Raw genomic sequence first — 22,775 nt, forward strand, 5'->3', positions numbered from 1 at the left:
TTCCGCGGTGGGACGCGGCCCTTTGCCCCCCCCCCCACACCCTTCGGGAGCAGCGTTGAGGGGGATGTCGACATCCCTAGGTTAAGGGGAGCATCAAAATGCCCCCCCTTCCCCGCCATGGCCTGCCGCGTCACTCCGACCCACAGCCGCAGCGGCTGCCCCTCGCTGTCCCCCGGGAGAAACGGCCGGTGGAGGTTTTGGCACCCCCAAAGCGTGCCGTGCTTGTGCTTGTGGGGACTCCCTCCTTCCGGAGCTGCGGGCTCTGTCAGCACAAACCCACGCTCACCTGCCTCTCTGCGCTGGGCTTCACCAGCCGGAGCGAACACAGGCTCCTGGAGCCCGCACATCGGGCAGGAGAGCTGGCGGTTGGGCTGTGCCAGCCTGTCCTGCCCTGCTGTGACCCACCGTCCCCAGCTCATTCCAGTGCCCACACTGCAAGTGCAGTGGCAGACTCACTGCCCGGCTCCCCGGGGAATGAGGTGCTGCAGAGGAAGCGACACAGGGGTCATTGAAATTATCAGTATTATGATTTTGAAGGGTTTTCAAAGAGGCAGCTGAGCAAACACTCATCATCCATGTACAAATGCTGCCAGGACCCTAAGTCCAAACTTTTGAATCTAACACCTCGATAAGGAGGATGTGCTGTACATCTTTGCGCTACTGGCTCTTTCCTAAAGGAGAAATTTCGATTTTTGGATGCTTCTATGATTTGCTAGTTTATTAAACAAGGAGATTACAGAAGGAGTGTCCATTTTCTCAAGTGTGTGTTTCTCCAGTTACTATAGCTTCACTTTCTCCTATAAGAATATTTGAATACTGACAGATCCAGACTAGGAATAGGTAGAGTGAGGAAATACTGTCTCAGCAGGAGTGGGGGAGCACATGGCATGGTCTGGGTGGTGCTGCCTGCCTTCCCCACAGGCTGGGTGAAGGGGACGTTCAGCCTGGACCTGCTGTAATCCCAGGCTCTGAGATAAACAGGTGATAATTCCTGATAAAGGTCCAGCTGGAGGTAGGGATGGGGTTATATTGTTTTGACACCGTGGTTTGCTGCATTCTGATGATTTAGGAGATTTTGCTGGAGCTGCTTCCTGAGATTTGCAAACAGGCAAACAATCAGACTCGTGATTACCTGACCAGTCCTGCGCGATGCCGGGGGGAAGGAGGAGGGGGCAAAGAGGAGGAAAGCAATCGCAATCTCACCACACCAGGCAGACACAAAACAAGGCTGGTTTGCTCTGAAAACAATTGTGGCTGCCTGTCCCCAATGTCCGGGCAGCAGCGCCGGTGTGACGAAACCCAGTTTCCCAGTAACAAACTTTAACAGTCATGTTCTTTTCTCTTTTGAAGGAATAAGGGAGCTGTGAATCTGCAGCTGAAGAAATGGTTGCTTTCTCGGGTCTCTGTGGACCTCAGTTTTATAGCTTTGGTAGAAGAGAAAAGTAGCAAAGTTTTTCTAATGCTTCTCTCTGCATATTCATTAAAAGCCCTGCTACAGGGACTATAGAAACTAGCACTGTGCTGGCTGGTGGAGCTCATCCCTGGGAGGAACAATTCTTTGCCCGATGAAGAGGCAGGGCAGAAACCTCTGCAAACCTGGGAAGAGCAAGGTTAAGAGTGTCTAGGTTTGATCATTGATGACTGACTGGGTAGTCCTATCTATCTGATAATGTGTGTCTGCAAAGGAATATACAGTGTTCAGGTGCTTCAGAGAGCTGAACTGATTTACTCCTCTCCTGACCCTCCTGCCACCTCCCAGACAGATCAGGCAGCTCCTCACTGACTCCTGCAGTGCAAGGTCAGCTCTGGCCAAGAGTACAAGTTCCAAAGATACTTTTTAGTAGCTTTAGATCATTTGCTACAGTCTGTGAGCAGCCAGGATGGGGAACAGAGCTATTTTGTGTGGGAAGGACTCAGCTTTCTACTGAACCTTCTAGGAAAGTACAGGGAAGAGTCCTGGGCAGTAATGATCTGTTTGCACTTGCACTGGGAGAGACATCAAGAGTGGTCTTGAGAAGATGCACGTAGCAGGCATGCAGGCATGTATAGCCATCCCATTGCTCCTGTTTCCCTGATGGGTGCTGCACTAGGCAGTGTTTCTGGGTGAATGCATGACAGAATGGTCTTGGGTTGAACAAAGCCAATGAAAGGCAGTACGGAGATACTACTTGTGCTCTCAGACCTCCCATAGTCCATGCAGGCAGCAGCACAGGCTCTTCCCTGTACCTCTGTGCACACTTTCTAGGCAGAAGTTCTGTGCCTGCATCTTGCTTTGTAAAAATGAAAGCTTGAAGACGAGTTGCTCGTGTCTCTTTCACCAGTGAACATCCCTGACAAGCTGTATAAACACCTCATTCACTGAGTCTCAGCTTCATGAACACACACTTTACATTTTGCTTTCCAGGGACAATTTGAAGTCAATATTTATTACTCACATTTCATGGAAGATTCCAAAATGCAGCAACTGTTTCTGTGGACATCACAAGGAATTTACAGAACAAGATAAACATGGAAACTCCACTTTTCCCCCTTCACCACTCATCAGTGTTCTCAGTGCTGTGGAATTCGCAGAGAGAGCTGTTGAGTCTCCTCTTCTGGACTTCCTTCCTTTCTTTGAGACATGAACTATCTTATTTCTTTTATATAGATGATTTTCTGCACTGGTTCAGTGGGCAAGTTTTTCTTTACTTATTCACTGCCTCTCCTCCTCTGCCTAAAATTATTTTTTCACTGCAGTACCAAAGAGTTTTCACTCTATTTTCACCTGTTTTTTCTAACTGACTTTTGGGGAAATACCATTCCTTCAGGTCATCAATCTAATTTGAAATACCTGGGTTTATCCAAGATGTTGCAACCTTCTCTGTATTCTCTAGGCTAAAGGTACTCCAGTACTGACAGTCCTTAGGGACTGGCCTGTTCTTAAGTAAACATGTGAGCTCATACTTTTCGCTTTACAAAAGCAGGATTGAGTGAGAAAGGCAGGTAAATAAACAGTTACTGAAATCAAACTGGGAAGTTTTGGTCTGCAGGTAGACAGACTGATTGTTCATAGAGAATGTCCTCATATGCAGCAGTCCTTGCTGCACTGAGCAAATGCTTAACACCTTTGTCATGTTGCTCCTTTGGGTGTTATTAGTCAGAGGAGCAGCCTCACCTCTGTATTCATGTTCTGTGGGTAGTAAACGATACCTGTTTCCTTTTCTGGCAAAAACAAGCTTTAGCACTTGCCAGGACTTGCAGGTGAGCAGCCTCCTTTTCTCTTGTTTCAGACTTTTCTCAGGGAAAATGTCACTGTGCAATGCCTGTGTTTGGAAAGCACGGGATTGTGTGTGATGCTCTGACCTGGCATCCCCTAAAGCTGTCCCCTAGGCTGTCCTGAATTGATTCTTGGGCTAAAAATGATGTATTGGAGAAAACTACTCATTCTGATTATAAGTTATTATAAGCAGGAGTAGGTGAGCAGAGGAGACACAGCTGCATGATCTTGCTTTCAGAGTGAAGATACAAGCTCCATATCTGGACAGGAAAATAAGAATGGACAGAGAACATCAGCCCAACCCACCGTTTCTGATGGCAGCCAGTTGTAGAGCTAGGGAATAACATGAGCAGAAAGTGCCACTAACCCAAAATGTGTTCCAGCCCACTCTGGATATATCCTGAGCCAGTATCGGTACTTTTAACTCTAATTTTTCTCACAGGATTTCTTTCCTCCATGAATTTGGCTGTTTTGTTTTGGTTTTTTAAAATCTTCTGGCACTTGCAGCATCCTGCAATAAGGAGTTTTGCAGATTAACTCCGTGTTTCACAGGAAAGTCCAATAACTTGTTTCTTTTGAACCTTATGACTTACTGTTTATTTGGTGTCCCCAAAGTTCTGGGGAAAAAAATAAAAAGGCAGATTGCTAGGACTACATTCATTTAGCTCTGGTTTAAGTTGTTTAGGAAAAAACCATTACTTTGTTGTTTATCTGCAGGCTGCTTTTTCTTCTCCCTCTCCCACTTACTCCTCATCCATCCAGGAAGAAATATCCCCTCTGAACTTTAGCTCCAAGCACTGTTTTGTAGGCAGCACCCAGAAGTCTTTGCCCAGATATCAGGAGGGTCTAAGACGGCTGCAGATTTTCCTTGGGATTAGTCAGGGATTGTGTACAACCCAATCTGTAGCAAGGGGCAGACATTGTGTTTGACCATGGTAGTAGTAGCTGAAGCAGCCAAAGATCACAGCTTGCAAGGCTGCAGAGCACAGCAGCTTGAAGAAAGTTTAACCTTTCATCAGCTGCTCACAATTGCAGGACTGGCATCCAGAGCAAAGTTTTTAAGAATGTTGTTGGAGAAGACCTCCTCCAAATGACTCTTATTGCCTAAAGAGTGACAGGATAGTAAAGAACACTAAACCTAGAGCTTTTTCCTGCACATCCAAATCAGAGGCTCCATTTCCAGGAGGAACTGTCAGATTTCCTCTCTGGAATTGAAATTTGGTTGATGGAGGAAACACCAATAAGAGGGACTGACAGGACTTACTTGACATTGACTTTAAACTGGGAATATATAATGAAAACTGGATTTAAAATGGGCTGCATGAATTACTCCTTCCCAAATGCTGGGGGTCAGAAACACCATAAACCTCTGCTGTGTTTGGTCAGTAGACATGGTCTGGAATTCCTAATCTGCTGGAGATAAACCAAGCTAATAATCAACCCTCTTCTTGCAGTCATTTAAACATTCATGTTTCCTCAGTGGCTGTAATAAAGCCATGGGTTTGGGAGTAGCGTCACTCTACTCTTCACAGGCTGGATTTCATCTGTCTCTGGTTACAATGTGATTGTATGTAACATACTGAAGTTGCATGAGTCTGGAGGCTGATTGGACTCCTGGCTGCTCCCAAACCACCCTCCTGTGAAGGCTCTGGAAGGGATGGAGTTCCTCCCCTCCTTCTCAGTTTTCACCTGTTGCCTTTGTTTTCCCTCCTCTCCTGAATCAGCAACCTGCAGATCACCAGTCACTGTCCCTCAGAACGCCCAGAAACAGTGCAGAAGTCCCTTCTGCAAACAAGTGGTTTTGGCAGGTATAAAGCTGCAGCATGTGTGTCATTCCCCACAGCTCTCGGACTGCCAGGCTTGTCTGAGTCAGGCAGTAAGCTGCTGAGAAATAAAGGTGGTCCTGCATTTGGCTGCTCGTGTGTTGTTTACCAAAGCAGTACTGGAAGCTCTGACAGAGATTCCGTGGCATGAAACCCATCCCATGGAGGCCAAGAGATTTGACCCATACTGTAGGATTTGTTTTGCTTTTGATATTTCTATTTTAGGATTGTTCTTTCACTGGACATTCTGTACCAAAGGCCAGAGAGAAAACAAAAGTTAGACACGATCAAATAAATGGAAACAATGAGTTTCACAGCACTAGAGAGGTAATGGTGGGAAAAGCAGGGAGTTATTAAACCTGCTTCTGCATGCACAGAAGGTAGCTTTATATCATATCATCAACAAATGCTTTGCTCAGAATATATGAAACTAATCACAGTGTCAGATGGTGGGACTGGTGTGGTGAGGCATCTAGGGAAGAGGCTCAACAGTGAAGTGGCAGCTGGAGAGTGTGCCTGGTTGGAAGGGCCAACCACGAAGTGTGGCCACTTTCCCCATCATGTGCTACTGGACCCAGGTGGAACATTGCAGCTTCTGATGTTGGAGTCTCAGGGCAGGAGAGGGGTAGCAAAGAGAGTGAAGGTAGCAATGAGACTGAGAGCCAGGCTTGACTGGCAGATCTCTGTGTATGTGAGGGTCATACTCAGTGCATGAACCCTGAGACGTGCACCAATGTCCTGACAAGAGAAAATTAAGAGTTTTCTAAGTGCAGTTAGGAAAACATCTCTCAGCTCTTCCAGGGAATGTGCTCTGTGAAGAGCTAACCCTTGGCATCCAGCCATCCTGTTTAATCTCTCTGTGTTCCTCATGCCCACAAGGTCTTGATCCTGACTCTCCATAGGGATCAGTTATAGCAGGGACCACATTTCTACCTCATTTGGTCTCCATCGGGGCCTCAGTGTCCATGGTCATGTATGAACTTGATGGTTTAGTTATGCAATGAATTTCCTACAATTGGCAAGTGAAGAATCTGAAGAATCACCTTCAGGATCACTACTGAGAGATTTTCTTCTTTGGAAGAGCCTCAAGTGGCTCTTCTGAAATCAGATGAAGTAAGGAAGGGGACATTGTAATGGTATAACAAACAGGAGGAGCAAGAAGAGAGGATACCTGATGACTGGATTTGAAGTCCTCCACAGGAACAACTGTTAAGCCAATATTGAAGACAAAGTTATTGCCATGAAGCCAGAGTTGCCATCACTTCTGTTGCTCACTCAGTGAACAACTAAGCCATCAGGTTCAAGTACCTGTGAGTCTGGTTTTAGGGCAACCATTATGTCAAGGAAAGCCCAAGCCATAGTCAGCATTTAGAGATTGCTCAAAGATTCCCATCCCAAGATACGGTTATGTCTCACTTTTTTTGCGCCTGGACCAGAGCCTCTATCCATTTCCTCAGCCTTTATGACACATCAGATAATCAGTGATGGGAAGATAAGTGATCCAGGGTCCTTCCTAGAAAGGCTCTGCTGTGAACTTCTACAGCATTTGTAGATCAGATTGTTCAGATCAACATAAAGTCTAGGAGGTGGGGTTTCAGGTCTCATTTGGGGTTGCTGAACTCAGTCCCTTGTATACATTGCTAGGAATTTGTCTGGGGATCTATTTGACTTAACTTTTCTTGAGATGTACTTGGATATTGGAATAATTCAATAGACAGATTACTGTGCTGTAGAAAATCTGATGACAGGACAGAATCAGTGAACAATTGCTCAGCATCCTTATGGATATGCTGACCCTGTGCAGCCATCCTACAAGTCTCTGGAAGTCACTTTCCAATCTCTGGAAAGTGAGAAGAGCAGTAGAATGAGATTTGAAGGTAGTGAGATATACTTTAATATGTTTCAGTTCCTTTAAGACACTGAAATCAGAGCCAGGTGTTTCTGAAGCACTCAGTAGCTGCTGCTCTGACATGCTTGACTGGATTTTCCAGGAAGGAGCAGGGTCAAACATTTAAAGAAATCTTTAAATGTGGCCAGTTAATCTAGTGCCTATGTGGGAATGAAACTCTTGAAAATCCTTTACTAAGTTCAAGACCCATCTGAACTGAAAGCAGAGTTTGTGCATGCATGTGTGTGTGAGGCAGAGGAGGAGCCAAGGAGCTTCCTGCCTGGGCTTTTTAACACACCCTTTATCACTAGCACTAGGAAAGCACACTAACAACCCAAGGTCATTCTTTTATTGCCTGGAGGGAGTTTAAAAGCCCAGTTATCTGGCTGGAGTCGTTTCTCTCACAGCTGTGTCTCTTTTCTCTGCTCATGAAAACTCTTCCTTAAGCCCAGTGTACACAGAGGCCTGGCTGATGGGTGATCTGGGAGCTCTTGGGTGAGCCCACACCCTGTGCTGTTGATGAAGACGGCAAAAGAAGCCTGAGCCAGAAGCAGGCAGAGGGATGGTCTCCTCTGGGAGGGCTCAGATAAAAACAACACATCTCTATAAAGAGCAGAAAGGGAAACCAAGCCCTGTGTGAATCATGACCACCGGGGCAGAATAGGAACAGATTGGGAGAAAGAGGGAAAGGATGTGCCGTGTTCTCCTGTCCTAGTGCACAGAGAGACTCTAAGGCAGGTGGAGAGGACATGGTGAGAGAGGAGAGAAGGCTTCAGAAGACACTGCCTGTGGAAATGCCTTGGGCAAGATGAGCACCAGAGGTTGGAGTCACCAGCTGTTATCTCCTGTCACAGGTTTGAGGCTGCAGCTCTGCCTATGTCTCCCCATTCCTAAAGGAATTTCCATCAAGGATTAAACTGTCCTTTCCCTCCCTCCCTCCTCCTCCTCCATGTTTTTGTCCTCCAGGCTACAGCACAGCTTGGCTTCAAAGTGAAGGCAGAGGTTGATGGGTGTATGTGAACCATGAGGAGCTCTGCTCACACCAGTTTGCTCAGCAGCAGGGGCAGAGGCATCTCTGCCCCATTCCCTCTTCTGGAGTGGATGCAGACCTGGGGTCACTCTGTGTCAGCTCCAGGCAATGTCTGATGTGCAGTTTAGATGCAGCATATTAAACAGAAGGGTACAGCGAGTATGTGGTGTGGGACTGGTTGTGGGCAGGAGGGCAGACACTGATTTTAAGACAGATATTAGCCTCAGATTTCTGCAGCGAAACTCCCCACAGGTCCCTTACCCAAACCCAGCCCACACTCATCTAACCAGGCTCCAAAACTGTCCCATGCTCATGAACTGTGAATCACAGCAGCAACTGTTTTCTCTGAGCCTCAGCTCTTGCCTTCCTTCCCTTTTTATAGCAGGTCAAACATCCTGTTAACCAAGCTGCATTTCTAACCAGGTGGTTACTTTTATCCCGACTGGATGAGTCTCTTAGAGGGTCTTTCATCACTCTCTGATAAGCAGGTTGGTGAACAGGAACAAGGGGCACAGAGGTCTGAGGCAGATGTTTCTTGTGAAGTGAGTCACAGAGGGGCTGGATTTGGCCAGGAAAGCCTGCAGGGTGAAGCACACATACGATGGTCCCTTTTACTTAGGCTAAGCTGAGAAGCCACTGCCAGGGCACAGACATAATGCAAATGCCTTCCACCATGAGAACTCTTTTCCTTTGCTTTTCTGTGGAAAGAGAGAAATATTCACCCTGCTCTGCCTTCCATTCCTTCACCATTGCTATTAGTGGCACAGACCTTGTGCTTCTCTCGCCTTTAATCACCTTTGTGTCAGGGCACGGGAAAATTCAGGCTCATGCTGAGAAGCACACGCTTGGGTGACGATGACAGCATTGGGATGTGGCAGGGCATCAACAGCCCCGGGGTGCTTGGGGACGAGAGCTAGTCACTGGAACTCCTGACATGCCAAGGAAAGGTGTGTCTAGTCCATTGGCCGGCTCCTCTGCCCGTACACGCCTGCGTGAAGCTGGTATGCGGCTGCAGCACTGTGTGTTCTGGTCGCTGCTTTCAGGAAACCTGAGTGGTCACACACACGTTTGGGCTGATAAGGATCTTCCACACCCCATGCAGAGATTGCTGCCCCATGTTAAAGGGGAGCAGGGGCTGTGACTCCGTGCTCTGGATCTAAGGCACTTAGTCAGCACCTTGGTTTCCCCAGCTCGAAAATGGGGTTAGTAACACATCATTGGGATTATGTGTTTCTCAGGTGTGGGATTTCATAGGCAGCTATAAAACACAATTTATGGTACCAAAGAGAAGTTGCCCAGTACTTTGAGAGCCTGAAAAGACTGTATTGAAATGCTTATTTCATTTTTTTATTGCATTGGAGTGATTGAAGAAAGTGTTTTAAAAGAGTGTATGCAAACATCATAACTGTGTGTATTGTATCCATAAACACACACACACTCATACACAGAGCTTTTACTTGCCAATCCTTTAAGCTCATCTCTACTAGCAAGTGCTTTTGCTTTCCTATTTTCTTTTAATCCTATATATTGGCTGCTTGAAAAGTTACAGGTTTCTCAGAAGTCTTACTGTTTTCCTTGGGGATTCCAAGCTAACTCCAAGCTAAATCCCAGGGTTTTGTGCCCATATGAGTATGGCAGAAGTGGTACATTACAGCTGACACACACTGTTCAATAATTCATATGTATATGCATCCCATGTCCAAAGAGCACTGCTCTGGAGATGAAGACACTTAGGGCCCGTGAATGGTGTGTATGAATCTGGAAAATAGAGTGGGTACAGCCAGGAGGGAGGAGCGGGAAAAGCTGGGCAGTCAAGCTAATTGAGGCTTCCACAGAAGCAGAAGAGGTCTTAGGGAAACCCCTCCCAAAGCTCTCCATTACCTCTGACTCCAGAGCCATGCTCATTGGACAAGCCCTGAACAGGACAGTCCCCTCCCTGACTGCTTGCTTGCAGTTGGGTCCATATTTCATGCATCAATGCACAGCATCACCACTTCCCTCTTGCTCAAGGCCCTCTGCTACACTATATATTAGACACTGTGGAATTAGGAGGACACAACCCTTCCCTGCTCATGGGACTGCAACTTCATTGAGGTGTTGCTGCAAGAATAGTTTTGCACGTAGATGGATGAAAACCAGCTACAATCTTCCCAAGACTGGCAGTAGTTTCTATCACTCTCTGTAACATAATGGCTTGGCTTTAACAGAGAGCACAGACCACCTCGCGTTAATGAGTAATAAAAGCAATCGACCCATAGTGCTTTCGTCTCTTAGCTGAGAGTGTGTGTAGTTGAGGTGATAAGGCTGTTACATCAGCAAAGCTATGCTGCATTGATACCATGCAGTTTAAGAGCCCTACAAGGCCAAGCTCTGATAATTAGGATACCCTAATGCTTTTGTTAGTATAAAAGTACTGTAAATGTGAAGTTAGTCAAGAAGATAAGATACAGTTAGCATATATTGTGCACCCTACTAATCCAGTTGAAAGCAACACTGAGTCGTGTCAGCCAGGTTTTAGGCTACACAAAGATGTCCTGGGAGGTTATTTTGGGAGAGACGTTTTCTGAAGCTATGGGGACATCTGTTGTGCTAAGCCAGGAAAGCACAGTATGGTGAGAAACTGCTACAGACTTTGCCTCACAGACATGCTGCCTTGTTTTAAATAAAGTGTATTAAACACATACTCTGCCAGTTTCTACTGAATAAGAATATTATTTTATTTCTAGTAACTAGCAATTTCCATGGGACTGTTTGGAGACATGGACCTAAAGAAGGACCAGATATTGGATTGGCCTCTCTGTCAGGTGAAAATCACAAGCCATCTTCTGTGTGTTGCACACTCTGGTCCCTGGAAGATCCTGACCTACTCTGCTGCTGAAGCCAGGATGCTCCTGAGCATTGAACTAGATGTAAATGGCTGGTGTGAAGTCACTTCCCATCCCCTGGTGACTCAGGGTCAAGGAAGTGTTGGCATCCTGAGCTAGGAAGGGTCACTCACCTGCACTGCCCTGCAGGAAGGGTAACACAAGGAAGTGGACAGAGCAGGGACAGCAATACAAATCTCTGGGCATGTGCAAAATAAACAATGCCTTTGCCAGGACTGTCATGACACCTATGGAAAGATGAAGCCAAGCCCAGGCAGCATTGGCAACTGCACACATCAACTTCATCCCTTAGCAGAATTTGCTCCTTGGGCTGACGTATAGACATCTGATGTGCTAAGCTGGAAGAACGGAGCACGATGTGCCCGTTGCAAAAGCTTAGAAACACCACTGTGGCTATTACAGGGTCCTGCTGTTGCCCTAGGAGCTTTTTACACTCTACTTCAGTCATGCTTGTATTGGACACACTTTCACTGTGCACCAAATGAGGAAAAAGGGCCCTATTCTCCGCAGCTGAGCTTACTGTCTCTGAAAGAGACTTGCATCTGAGTGCAGGACAGAATGAGAAGGCAGAGACATCCCTTTGGCTTTAATACATTTTCTGACTAATTATCTGCTACAGTGAAATTCTGCTCTTGTTAATTCTAATGACTTAATTCTGTTTGTGGAAGGCTCTCACAGATTTTCCAGGTCTTTTCTGAGCCCAATAGACCACTTTTGCTGAGATACTGCTAATAACAACTGGCTTGGATGCCTTGTTTTGAAAACTGATGCAGCCATGGGTTAATTAACACAGTGCAAGCCAAGCACAGGAAAATGGTGCAGACTACCTGCCTCATATCAATGTAATCTGTATTTATGTGGCTAATGAAAGTCACTATGCTTTATAGGATCTGCATGGGCAGTTCCCTATTGGAAATATAACTCTGTCCTTGTCAAAGAAAGCCATTAATTGAAGTGTATAGGTTGTTTTGCCTTATATTTGTACTAGAGTACTAGAAATCTCAGCAGAAAGCATCATACCCACATAAACACATAAAAATTGGCATCTGTCAGAGAAAGAAGAAGAAAAGTTTCTCACTTGTCAGCTTCTAATAATGGAATTATAAAACAGGGAGCAGAAAAGCTAAAGCACTAGAAAGTCCTGCAGACCCCAGCCTTTTGCCTTGGGACTCCTGTACTCTGTGGCTCCCAAAGCATGTACTGAGGACCTCCTCTGCAGTGTGACCTGTAAGGAACACAGCAATCCCAGGATGAAGGCAAAAGACTCTGACAATAAAACTTTGGCATGAGGTTATGATGAGAATTAGACTAGCTAGATATCGTAAGAATCGTAAACTTACTGCTCTGGTTTTTGGAGGGAAATCTCGGGGAAGAGAAAGCAGGTCTGTAAAAGTACCAACTGGCTCCATCTGGAGGTGACAGCTGAGATGACAGCATCGGATCTGAAAAGCAGAGCAAGAATCTGCTCCTCAGCCCTGTCTTGAAGACTTGCCCACTAAAGATGCATCTCCAGTATTTTATGGCTTCTCTTTTCAAAAATAAACGTCACACTGAGGCTGTGATGGTTTCTGTTACATCCCTTTGGGATGGGAGGAATTTCTAGTCCCATTCCTGCTTGGTGTTCCTGGAAGGTGTCCTGGAGCCCAGATGAGTTTCTCAGGGCTATGTGAAAGGTGTTTTGTGAGAAATCTCTTTATAGAGGCCTCGTCCTCCTGTCCCTGGGAGCCTGGGACCGCTGCTCTTCTGAATGTCCCTTAGCAGTGCTCAAACCTGCTGCCTTGACAAACAAGCTTCTATCCTTTTCTTTAATTATTATTTCCTACTTTGCCAAAATCTGCAGTGATGTCTGTTTTTCTCGCAAGTCCAATACTCCAGTTACCTGCATATCACTTCTGCACAGCCCCATTTCTCTTCAGCCAGGCATGACAAGAGCTTTCCCTGTGCAGGGCGGATTGGCTGCAGCAGCTCCCGTGGGCACTCTCACCCTCCTCCTGGCCCCACTGCAGGGAGCATTGCTCCTGCTGCGGTCACTAAGGGATGGCATCTGCAGAGGTGAGAAGTTTCTGCTGTTCATGGTTGCTGGAAGAGGGGAGCAGTGACACTGACACTCTGCGTCTAAGCCAGCTCTAAGAAGAAGGGCTAGTCATTGCTTTTCTCAGCCCCCTGGTTGTGCTGATCACCTGCTGGCATGAGGTTTTTCCTCCAGTATGTGGGCTGTTTTTTTGCATTTTTCTCTACTGGGCTGTTGATAGTATCTACATGGACAGACTGCTGGATGGTGAATGCTGATGATTCCCTGGAGGTAAGGTCAGGGTGGGGAGAGCTTGATCTCTGAAGCAAACATCTCCTAGAGAGAGTTTGGTTACTGGTATCATTGTTCCACTCTCATGTGTTTTTTTTCCTGTTGTGATGGATGAAAGTGGGTGAAAATTAAATTAATGGCTGCTGTAAGAGTAGAAGAAATGTGGTATTTTGTATAATTATCTCTGCTTGACTTTGTTATCCAGGCTGTGCTCTTGCTTAGTAAGTTCAGGAAAAGTCTTCAGGCACTAGGTTTAAATGTACATGAACTTGAGTACTGTTATGCTGTCTCCAGCCTGCATGGATATTTTGGAAGTATTTCTGATTCTGTAGGTCATACTTCTTGGTGGAAAAGTCTAACGTGTACACCTGTGCTCTTCAAGTCCTTTTATTAACAGCCATTAAGGTACAGGCCAGCAGAAATCTAAGGGGAAGGTGGAAATTAATGTCAGATCCAGCACTCAAAAATATCTTCTTGTACTTGTGCAGACATTAGCACTCTCATGTTAGAGAAAGGTATTGGCAAAAGCAAATTGCAAACAACAAAGTAGCAGAATGCTGCCCCAAAGGTTTCAGAGCCCAAACCATCACCATTTCTTCAGCACTCAGTATGGCAAGTTTGTATTTTACTTCCCAGAGTAGCCAAGCACTTTCACTGAAGGGCTGCAGGTCCACACTGGGAGAATCTGCTCTCTAGTAAACTGGATACTTTATGCAGGGAAAGTGTTCACCTTCCAAGACAGTTTGCTGAAGATATCAAGAGGAAACTTTTTGCCCTGTGATCCAGCATGGGAAACCAAGAGAGCTCCTCTGCATACAGTGATTGCAATGGGACATTTAGCTGCACCACATCAAGTGATGAATTATCTGAAGAAAGAAAGATGAAAGTGGTTATAAGAAAAATACCTTTTTTTTTCCCCCTCTTCTCTATGCCACATAAAATCCTGACAATCTGAGTGCCAAATCCTACTCTGGGAGATGGCTGTAAATGCTGAAGTGGTCACTGCTATGAGGTTACTGAGGGTCAACATTTCTGCTTAATGAGCCACTCTTCAGGAAAAACAGTGTGCACTTGCTGGTGCTGGGTATATCACTCTCCATTTATCATCCTAATTTAGGAGATATTTTAGATTACTTTCAGGAAGCTGTGAATTGCCTGGAGTCAGATGAAGATATCAATAGATGCAGAAAAGCTAAATGGATCCTAGATAGTGCCATCATTTCTAAGAACAGAAGAGGGAAACCCAATTTCTGATCAAAGTGAGCCCAGGAAATATCCAGCCCTGAGGCTGTGTAACCTTCTCATCTTGGCACAAAGGCACCTGCACTGTGCTGTCACAAAGTGCTCCATTAACACCCAGTTTGGTTATTAGCAGCCACTACTCTCACATTCCTGCTCTGAGTGTGAATACTAAATAAGGGAGAAAAACGCCCCCAGCCTTAATACCTGACCACTGATCTCCTTAATGGCCCTAATGACTCACTGCCTCTCTAAACTGGGGAATGCAGGCAAATCATCCAAGGCCAGAGAGTTGCTAGTGACTCCTGTTTTCAATTGAAAAAAAAAAAGAGTAATTCAAGCAATTCTGACTGCAGGAGAAAGGATCTCCACACCTCTAGCACAGAAAGACCCTGGTCCCCAGCAACTTCTGGAGGGGCTGTGGAGACTTCGCCTCAGCTCTAAACAGTGCCTCACCTCCCTTTCAGAAAGAAGCATATTATGGCAACACAGAAAGTGTTTTAAGCTGGTGTGTTGGTTGTGAGCATCAAGACAAGCCTGGGTCATTTTTTTTTGCAATAGTCTGTGGTGGAAAAAACTCATAATCTGCTTCCCAACAAGCATGGTATTGTGTACACAGTCCCTCCCTGCTGCAGGCAGATTAAAAATATTACCAGCACTGTTAAACGCTGCCTGTTTTACTCTCGTGCTGGGCTTGTAATCATTGTGTCTTGGCACCTTTTTACAAGCACAGTAAACCACTCTGACTAACATCACTCATGTTTGTCTTCTGTGCTTTCCCCAGGAGGGGAAATGTGTGCTTGTTCTGTAATTTTTCTTTTGGTATTAGAATTATTTTAATATTAATTATACATTATGTATAGGATATAATTATCTATATTACAGTCATTATGTAGTTTATGTTTTACATGCATACTTGTGTTGGGGAAAGCAGGCTGTGGCTATGTGTTTTGCAATCAAAGTGGGAGATGAGGAGTTTGTGATGCTTGGCTTCTTGGGGAGTCCTTGGCTGGACCCAGGGAAGCTGAAGCAGATTTACTTGGGGGTTGGGGGTAATTAGTGTTACTAACAAAGTGAGTGGGTTTGGCCATGGGATGGAGAATCCATGCCCCTACATGACACACAAGCCAGCCCGGATCCCTCTCTCATTTTCAGCAGCAAGTTCCCTGTACCGGAGAGTCTGTGATGTCTGCAAAAGGGAAGATGCCCAAGGGTGGCCTGGGAGCAGGTTAACAACCAGAAGGAACACAGTGCACAAAGCAGAAGGGAGTAAGGGATGGCCAAGAAGCTTAAGAGGCAGATAACAGAAACCAGAATAGTTCAGCTATGGCTCAGGCCATCTCTCCCCTACTCACCCCCCCCACATCTGCATCCCCACCTCTACCCATGTTCAGCAGAAGCAGGAGTCAGTGACAGCTGACACATCCCAAGAAATACAAAATATCTATCAAGGTTTTTCTAGTCCAGGAAGAGGGTTGTTTCACAAGCTGGAGCATGTTCATAGCTGTTGTACCTTAAGCCTTCTGTTTTACTTAGAGGCTGACAAAGCCTGGAATCCTGTCAATCTCTTTATAAATAAATTAGACAAAGATGATGCACACAAGATTCAAAACCCAACACTAATGTGAGCAAGTGAGGACGTAACTGAGAGTACTGGCTGAATAAGCCTATGGTAGTTTGGGAGGAATATGAAATTATATAAATATGAGTGGAACAGAGTGTAGTTTAATAAAAATATGCTAATTTCAAGCCCAGCTTTAATTGTGTTGAGTTAAGACAAAGGTGAGCTGCAGCTAGATTGAGGGTGATGGTAAAAATATACATCTAATGTAAACATGGAAAATCATTTCATATGACATTCTCTTGAAAAATACAGAACTGATAAAATGGTTTCTTTTTTTTTGCCAGCCTGAAGTAGAGAGTCATTTTTGCTCACCTTTCACAGTGGGGTGTCACAGAGGCGTACAGTTTGACTTGGACATTGGATTGTGGAGAAAATCTTGCAGTTGGCTGCAGACTTCAACACATCCTGAAGGAGGCTTTATTAAGTGGCTGAGATATGTTATTATCTGCTTTGTGATTTACACAGTACAAGAAGAATGAATTTACTGCATCATCCAAGGAAGCCTGGTCCCCTTCTGCTGTGTGAACTCATTCTCTGAGAGTGTTTCTCTTTCCATTAACTGCAGTGAGTGTTGCTGGCAGAAATGGAGCAGGCTGGAGTCCAAAGCTGCACCGACATTAACTCTACCCCTTACATGAGCAATTCCAGGAATATTTTAGTGTTGCTTGTTGCCATATTTGCATTGGTAATGAGAATACCTCTCATATTAAAGGGATTTATGGAAGGCTGGTCTGGGAATCGTATCTATGGCTTCAAGAGAGTAGAGACAATTAGCCATGATGTTGCTGCAATGTCTGCCTGAATCTGGATGTCTCAGTGATGAGTGTGGCTCAGGCATGCATGATCCCATAGCCAACAGCACACTGGGAGCCCCAGGGCCAGGGTCAACGCTGTCTGCCTCTCAATTTCCAGCCAGTGTTTATGGATGAGTCATTTGGCCCTCCATACACCTCTAGAGAGGGTCTCAGATCCACATCTCCACTCCACAGCCAAGCCACAGCCACTTCCCAGTTCCTCATGCAACACCTTCCCTGCCAGTCACGCCCTGATCTGAGCTGCTCCTTCATGGCAGGAGGAAGGTGTAAGGGGAGCATGGACAGCAAAGTCTCAGGTTGTCTGGACAATAGCCCTGCCCAGCCAAGACAAACATTTGTCAAAGAGTGATCAAACCTGCTCTTAGATCTCTCCTGTCAGCCACCCTCCAGCTCCTCCCAGAAATTTCCTTTGGAATTTTTATCCTTACCAATAAGAAGGTTTCATTTTTCCCAATGGCTATTCTGAATGTCTTTTGCTCTAGTTTAAAACCACACTGCAACCACCACCCTTTTTTCTGCATCCTGCTGCTTCTTTTTTCTGCTTCAAGCTAAACAGCTCTGTTTTGTCATTGATGTAACTGGTCCAGGATTCCTGTTGAAGGACCTAGCTGACCATCCACTGTGTTGGCTGATATATTATCTTGCAATCTCCTTTCTCTTCTCAACCTCACAGGTGAGTACAAAATGCCGTGGCCTGTGGTGGGAATGTGTCACAAACGTTTTTGATGGGATCCAAACTTGTGATGAGTACGACTCCATCTTTGCTGAACATCCTGGTATGTAAGAGTCAAAGATGTTTCTACAAGTGAGACACTTGACTGTAGACAAAAAGAGCTGCTGTTCCACTCAGTGACAGATAATTTGGTGTTCATACATGTTAGAGCCATGTTTCATTTCTCAGTGAGGTATTGCTCCCAGGGCAAATAGGAGAAAGCTTTACCCCAGAAAAATATGTCCCCCTGGGATCTGATCCAGTTATGCACCTGCAGTTCTGTTCCTTGTGCACTAGAATGACTTTTGTCCTGCAGTGAAGCTGGTGCTGACCAGAGCCATGATGATCACAGCAGATATCCTGTCAGGATTTGGATTTCTCTTCCTTGTGCTGGGACTGGACTGCGTGAAATTCCTTCCCGATGAACCGCTCATCAAGCTGCGCATCTGCCTGGTGTCTGGAGTTATGTTGCTCATTGCAGGTATTCTGCTGCACCCCCATTCTGCAAGATATCCTTTGGCAAAGGGCAGAGCTTTTTAAAGCCTTCTCTTGTTTTGGGAAGAGGAGTTGGTGGTTTTCTAGAGGGTAAACATGGAGGAAAGATCTTTCTCTGCCTTATGTGTGGAATATGGCTTCCTCTGTTCCCTGCCTGCCTCTAACAGCACACAGTTGAGTTTATCTGCTTTCATTTCATGTGCTGACCATGTGACTTGGCTGTGAGTTGACTGATACCCATTTACTTCTGTTTTACCATGAAGAAGTCTGTGTTGTTTATAAGGCAAAGAGATTTAATGGCTTAAGGACTAGAAATGCTCCAGCATCCTGGTTTGGTTCCTGGCTTTGCCACAGTTTGTGTGACCTTGGGCAAGTCACTTATCTCAAAATTTCTGCAGCCAATCTCTAATTAAAGGATATTAACATACCTGTCCCTCCTAGGTGGTATGTACCCAACTGACTGAGGTACTTTGCTATTAGAACCAGTGTGAGAATTTAAAATGCAAAAATATATAGACTGACAACTGGGTACCAAGTAATTTCTTTTGTCTTTATGTCAATATTGAGCATCTACCTCTGCTTCAGCTTAAGCAGATTTAACACATAACTTGCCCCAGCACATGTAAAGTACTTTGAGAGGTTCTTTTAAACATCCTTCTTTCCCCTCCCAAAGTTCATCTGAAAAACAAAGTTCTGAAAGTTAAAACAGATTAGAAAATGAAATTCTTAAGTAACTTTCCAATAAGTTGATAAATGAGCTGAGAAGCGAGGAGCTTTCTGCCTTTTAGAGTGCTGCCAACTGACACTGATGGTGTCTGTGAGTGCCAAGCCATGAGGCACAACCTCTGCCTGACAGCCCCCTAGCTGATATCAGTATGAACCAGGATGGATTCACCAAAGTGACTGAGCAGAGAAAGAACAGGGGTCAAAACCTGTCCATCTTAAGGTCTGACCCATCAGACAAAAGGCTATAGCTCCAGATCTGCTGTTTGTCCATCTGCTTGTGGTCCATCTGGGAGCTGTGTGTGGCACCTGCCTCCTGTCCCACAGGTCTCCCAGGCATTACTGGCTCGGTGTGGTATGCTGTTGATGTCTACGTGGAGCGCTCCTCTCTGGTCTTCCACAACGTGTTTCTGGGCATCCAGTACAAGTTTGGCTGGTCGTGCTGGCTCGGCATGGCAGGGTCTCTTGGCTGTTTCTTGTCTGGGGCCCTGCTCACCTGCTGCATGTATCTCTTCAGAGGTGAGGAACCATGGCAGGGCTGAAACACAGGTCAGAGACAGAGCTGTTGCTTGGGGTCTGCTACAGGGACATAGGGTGGAGAAAGCTCTTCAGGACCATTCTTCAGGATGGTTGCTCATCTTATCAGTAAAATGGAAGCAGTGTTATTTCATCAGCTCTAGAAAGCACATCAGGGTGTTCGGGTGGGCGGTGAGGTATGTAAGTATGACATCAAATGTGTTGTTGTGTCGTATCTTGGAGTGCTGCTTTCTCTGCATTTTGAGACTTTTCAGCTGAAAGTCACCAAGCACTCATTAGCACATGCCATTTCTCTCCCTATGCTTCACAGAGACCAGCTCTGGAAGACTCCATTCCGCTTACTCCTTGAGGAAAGGCTATTCCTCTGCTGGAACAATTGTAACAAATGTGCATTTGCCATCGTCTCAAACAGCAACTGCCAAGATGTATGCAGTGGACACAAGAGTGTGAGCAGGAGGTAACTACTCCAGGAAGAGCTCTACTTCTACCTGTAGTGGATTGCACAGAGACTTAAGCTTCTGCGGTTGTGATACAGATGCAAAGCTAAATCTCAAGGATGGACTGTACTCTACAATGTTTGCACTGAGAGCTACAAAGAAAATCTTTGCCTTAAAGAAAGTGATTTCTGAAGAGATCTTGCTTTAGGGATTCCTGTTGTCTTGAGTGCTAAGCATGGACTGAAATAATCAACACAAACTCTTTCAGCGTTTGGCTCAGCATTATCAGCACAAGTGAGATAAATCAGCCACTCCTGCATCAGCACCCCGTGTTGGCAACATGTTGACAGAACAGACAAAGCAGAAAATGTGGGCAAAGAGAGGGACTGATCATGTGGCCAACATCTGGACCCTGTGCATCCAGCATGGAGGTCTGTGCTTCCTAAAGGCTGCTGGGGAGTTTAGCAGAAGATAAAGAGCTATGTTAAATGCCTGTCTCCTCTTTAGCTCACAAACCTCTGCACTGAGGAAACAGTGCCAATTCAGGTGCATTCTTCCCTGAAAATTACAGTCTTTTGCAGTAAGTGTTAAAATGTACATTACAGATGCTCCAGACTCACTGAGATCTGGAAACTGTCAGTTTCTTTTTGCTTAGTAAAACTTTTGCCTGGATAAAGTGAGTGAAGATCCAAGATCTGATCTTAAGCATGACAGTATGTTTATACCAGTTAGAAACTAGGATAAACAGTAGTAAAATCTATTATCACTTTCTATCAAAAGATATCTTGATCCAGTTAGAGACTGCTGTCCTCTGCTGCAATCCAGGCTGCCAGAGGCTGGATGAGGCTAAAGCATCAGCCATGTCTTCACTAGTGTGGCTAAAAAAATCCCAATGTGGTTCAACATGTTCCCTAAGGATGAATATGAAAGTTCTTCCATGCTTTTAACAGAAAGAGAAGCTGAGACACAGTTTTCTTAGGGTTAGTAGGGACTTCTCAGATCCATTCCTTTCTACCATGAACACCACATCATATGGTCATGAACACCAGGGACTGAGAAAAGCTTTCAGCACAGAGATATGCCTGATCATAAGCAGTGGAGAAACAGCAGTGGAGTCTCAGGAGGATGAGCCCAGCCATGGGTAGAGGCACCACCAGAGGAAGGTTTCCTCCACTGACTGCTGAGTGGGGAAACTGGATGGAGAGACTCCCTTTCTGCACCTAGGCAATAGGAAGTAAAGCCTTATGTTATGAGGGCCAGAGGGAGTTGGGATGGCTGCAGACACAGTGAGCTGTGTCCCAAGAAGCACCTCAGGTAGCCCCTACGATGGAAGATGAAGGGCTGAGACCTCTCTCAGATTATCCTGCAAGAATCATCTTGTGCTGCAGCACAGAACTGATCAGCAACATTGAAACATAACCCAATCCTGACACGGCTCCTAAACAAATAACACTCAGGCCCTGGGACAGACGGGACAACAGCAGGTCCATATGGCTTTGCTGTGGGCTCAAGTAACTCCACAAGGCTCAGATCATAATGCAACCATCTCAGCAAGAGCCCTTGCGGCAGCACTGCTGCCCAGGAGAGTGAGGCTTTGTGCCTGCAGAGCTCATGCTGCTTTGGTTGGCAGACATTTATGTTAGCCAAACTGAAAGCAACTTATTACCAACAGATGAGCTGTATTGAACAGATGTAAACACAGTAGGGGAAGCGACAGAGGCTTTTTTACAAAGTCCTAAGAGACAAGGAGCACAAGAGTTATGAGCCATGTGATGAATTCATGGATTATACCAAGAACGCACAAAGGGATCTGGAGGTGAGAGAAATTTTTGCCTGTTACTGCAGGAAGCTGTATCCAGGGCAAAAAAACCCCCAAAAAAAGCAAACACTTTTCTCATAGTCACATCAGAAACATGTATTTGCTGTGAGGCTTTGGGGGCAGAAGAAGTGGCTCTGGTACATCCTGCCAGGGCAGTGAAGCTCTGGAGACATTTTTGAGTCTGGTTCCTGGGCTATGCCCTTGCTCCCCTGCTTCTTCAGGGACATGCTGGGAAGGAGAGGGAGGGTGAACTCACAGCAGAGGCAGAGCTGTGCTCAGTGTCTGCTCCAGTGCCTGCCTCCCTGCTCCACCTCTGAGAGGCAAATGCCCCTTTGATCCCACTGAGGGAGGAGAGATGCCACAATGCTGCCTCACTTAGTGCAGAGACCTTCCCTGGGTGCCGGTATTGAGCAAAGACATCATCACTTGAATTAAATCCTGAATCAAATCTTTTGCAGGCTGTGCAGCCAGTGCATCAGCCCTCTCCACCAACACTCAGATACACCCACCAGCCTCTTGTTACTGTTTTCTGTAGCTTTTCCTGAGGCATAAAGATTACAGCTTGCTGGGAAGATTTATTTCTTGTTTAACAGAGAAGAAATAGTCTGGGATTGCCTGTTAATGTGGGTGTAATTGCAAATCTCTGATCATTGATTTCTCCTTTTCTCCAGTATGCTGTAGTTGAGGAGACTTCTGGGCCTTTGTCCTAATGGTCTTCAGCTTGTTTCAAGGTGGCAGGAGCTGCTTTGTTGCAATGTGGGTCACACCAAGCAGGGGCTCAGCAGGCACTTTGGGATTGAATATCTATGTCCTGATCAGGGATGAGTGTAAAAGTCTGGTCTCATTAGTCATTCCAGCCCTATGCTCCACCTGTGGGTACAGAAACAGGGCGCATGGATAGCCCAAATACTATGTTGACTCAGCATCCATCATCCCAAAGTACACTTTGCATGCAAAGAAGGTACGTACAAATACTCATTACATACAAAGAATGTTGCATAAACTTTTGTGAGCCTTTCTGTTCTTCATTCTCTATATAAGGGTTAATTCTTTAACCATACTCCTGTTCCAGCCATGTTGCACGACAGCTTTTGAGGAGCTATCTCCTGCACAAGAGGACTAGGAAAAGGTCATAGCAACCTTTAGGTTTGCTGGGTTAATGTTTTGTAACAACCAGTCCAGTATTTCAT

The 22,775-nt window shown here is 45.6% G+C and overlaps 1 protein-coding gene across 1 annotated transcript; it reads left to right on the forward strand.

Annotated features, from left to right (window-relative positions):
• The first annotated feature begins 13,064 nt into the window (after positions 1-13,064).
• Positions 13,065-19,779, forward strand: CLDN16 (claudin 16). The gene is made up of 5 exons (XM_010210406.2): positions 13,065-13,184; positions 17,536-17,638; positions 17,891-18,055; positions 19,120-19,311; positions 19,640-19,779. The coding sequence occupies exons 1-5, from the start codon at positions 13,071-13,073 to the stop codon at positions 19,777-19,779; spliced, it is 714 nt and encodes a 237-aa protein (XP_010208708.2). The 5' UTR covers positions 13,065-13,070.
• The last annotated feature ends 2,996 nt before the right edge of the window (positions 19,780-22,775 follow it).

The sequence above is a fragment of the Colius striatus genome, chromosome 12 (genome assembly GCF_028858725.1).
Source record: "Colius striatus isolate bColStr4 chromosome 12, bColStr4.1.hap1, whole genome shotgun sequence".
NCBI classification, from domain to species: domain Eukaryota; kingdom Metazoa; phylum Chordata; class Aves; order Coliiformes; family Coliidae; genus Colius; species Colius striatus.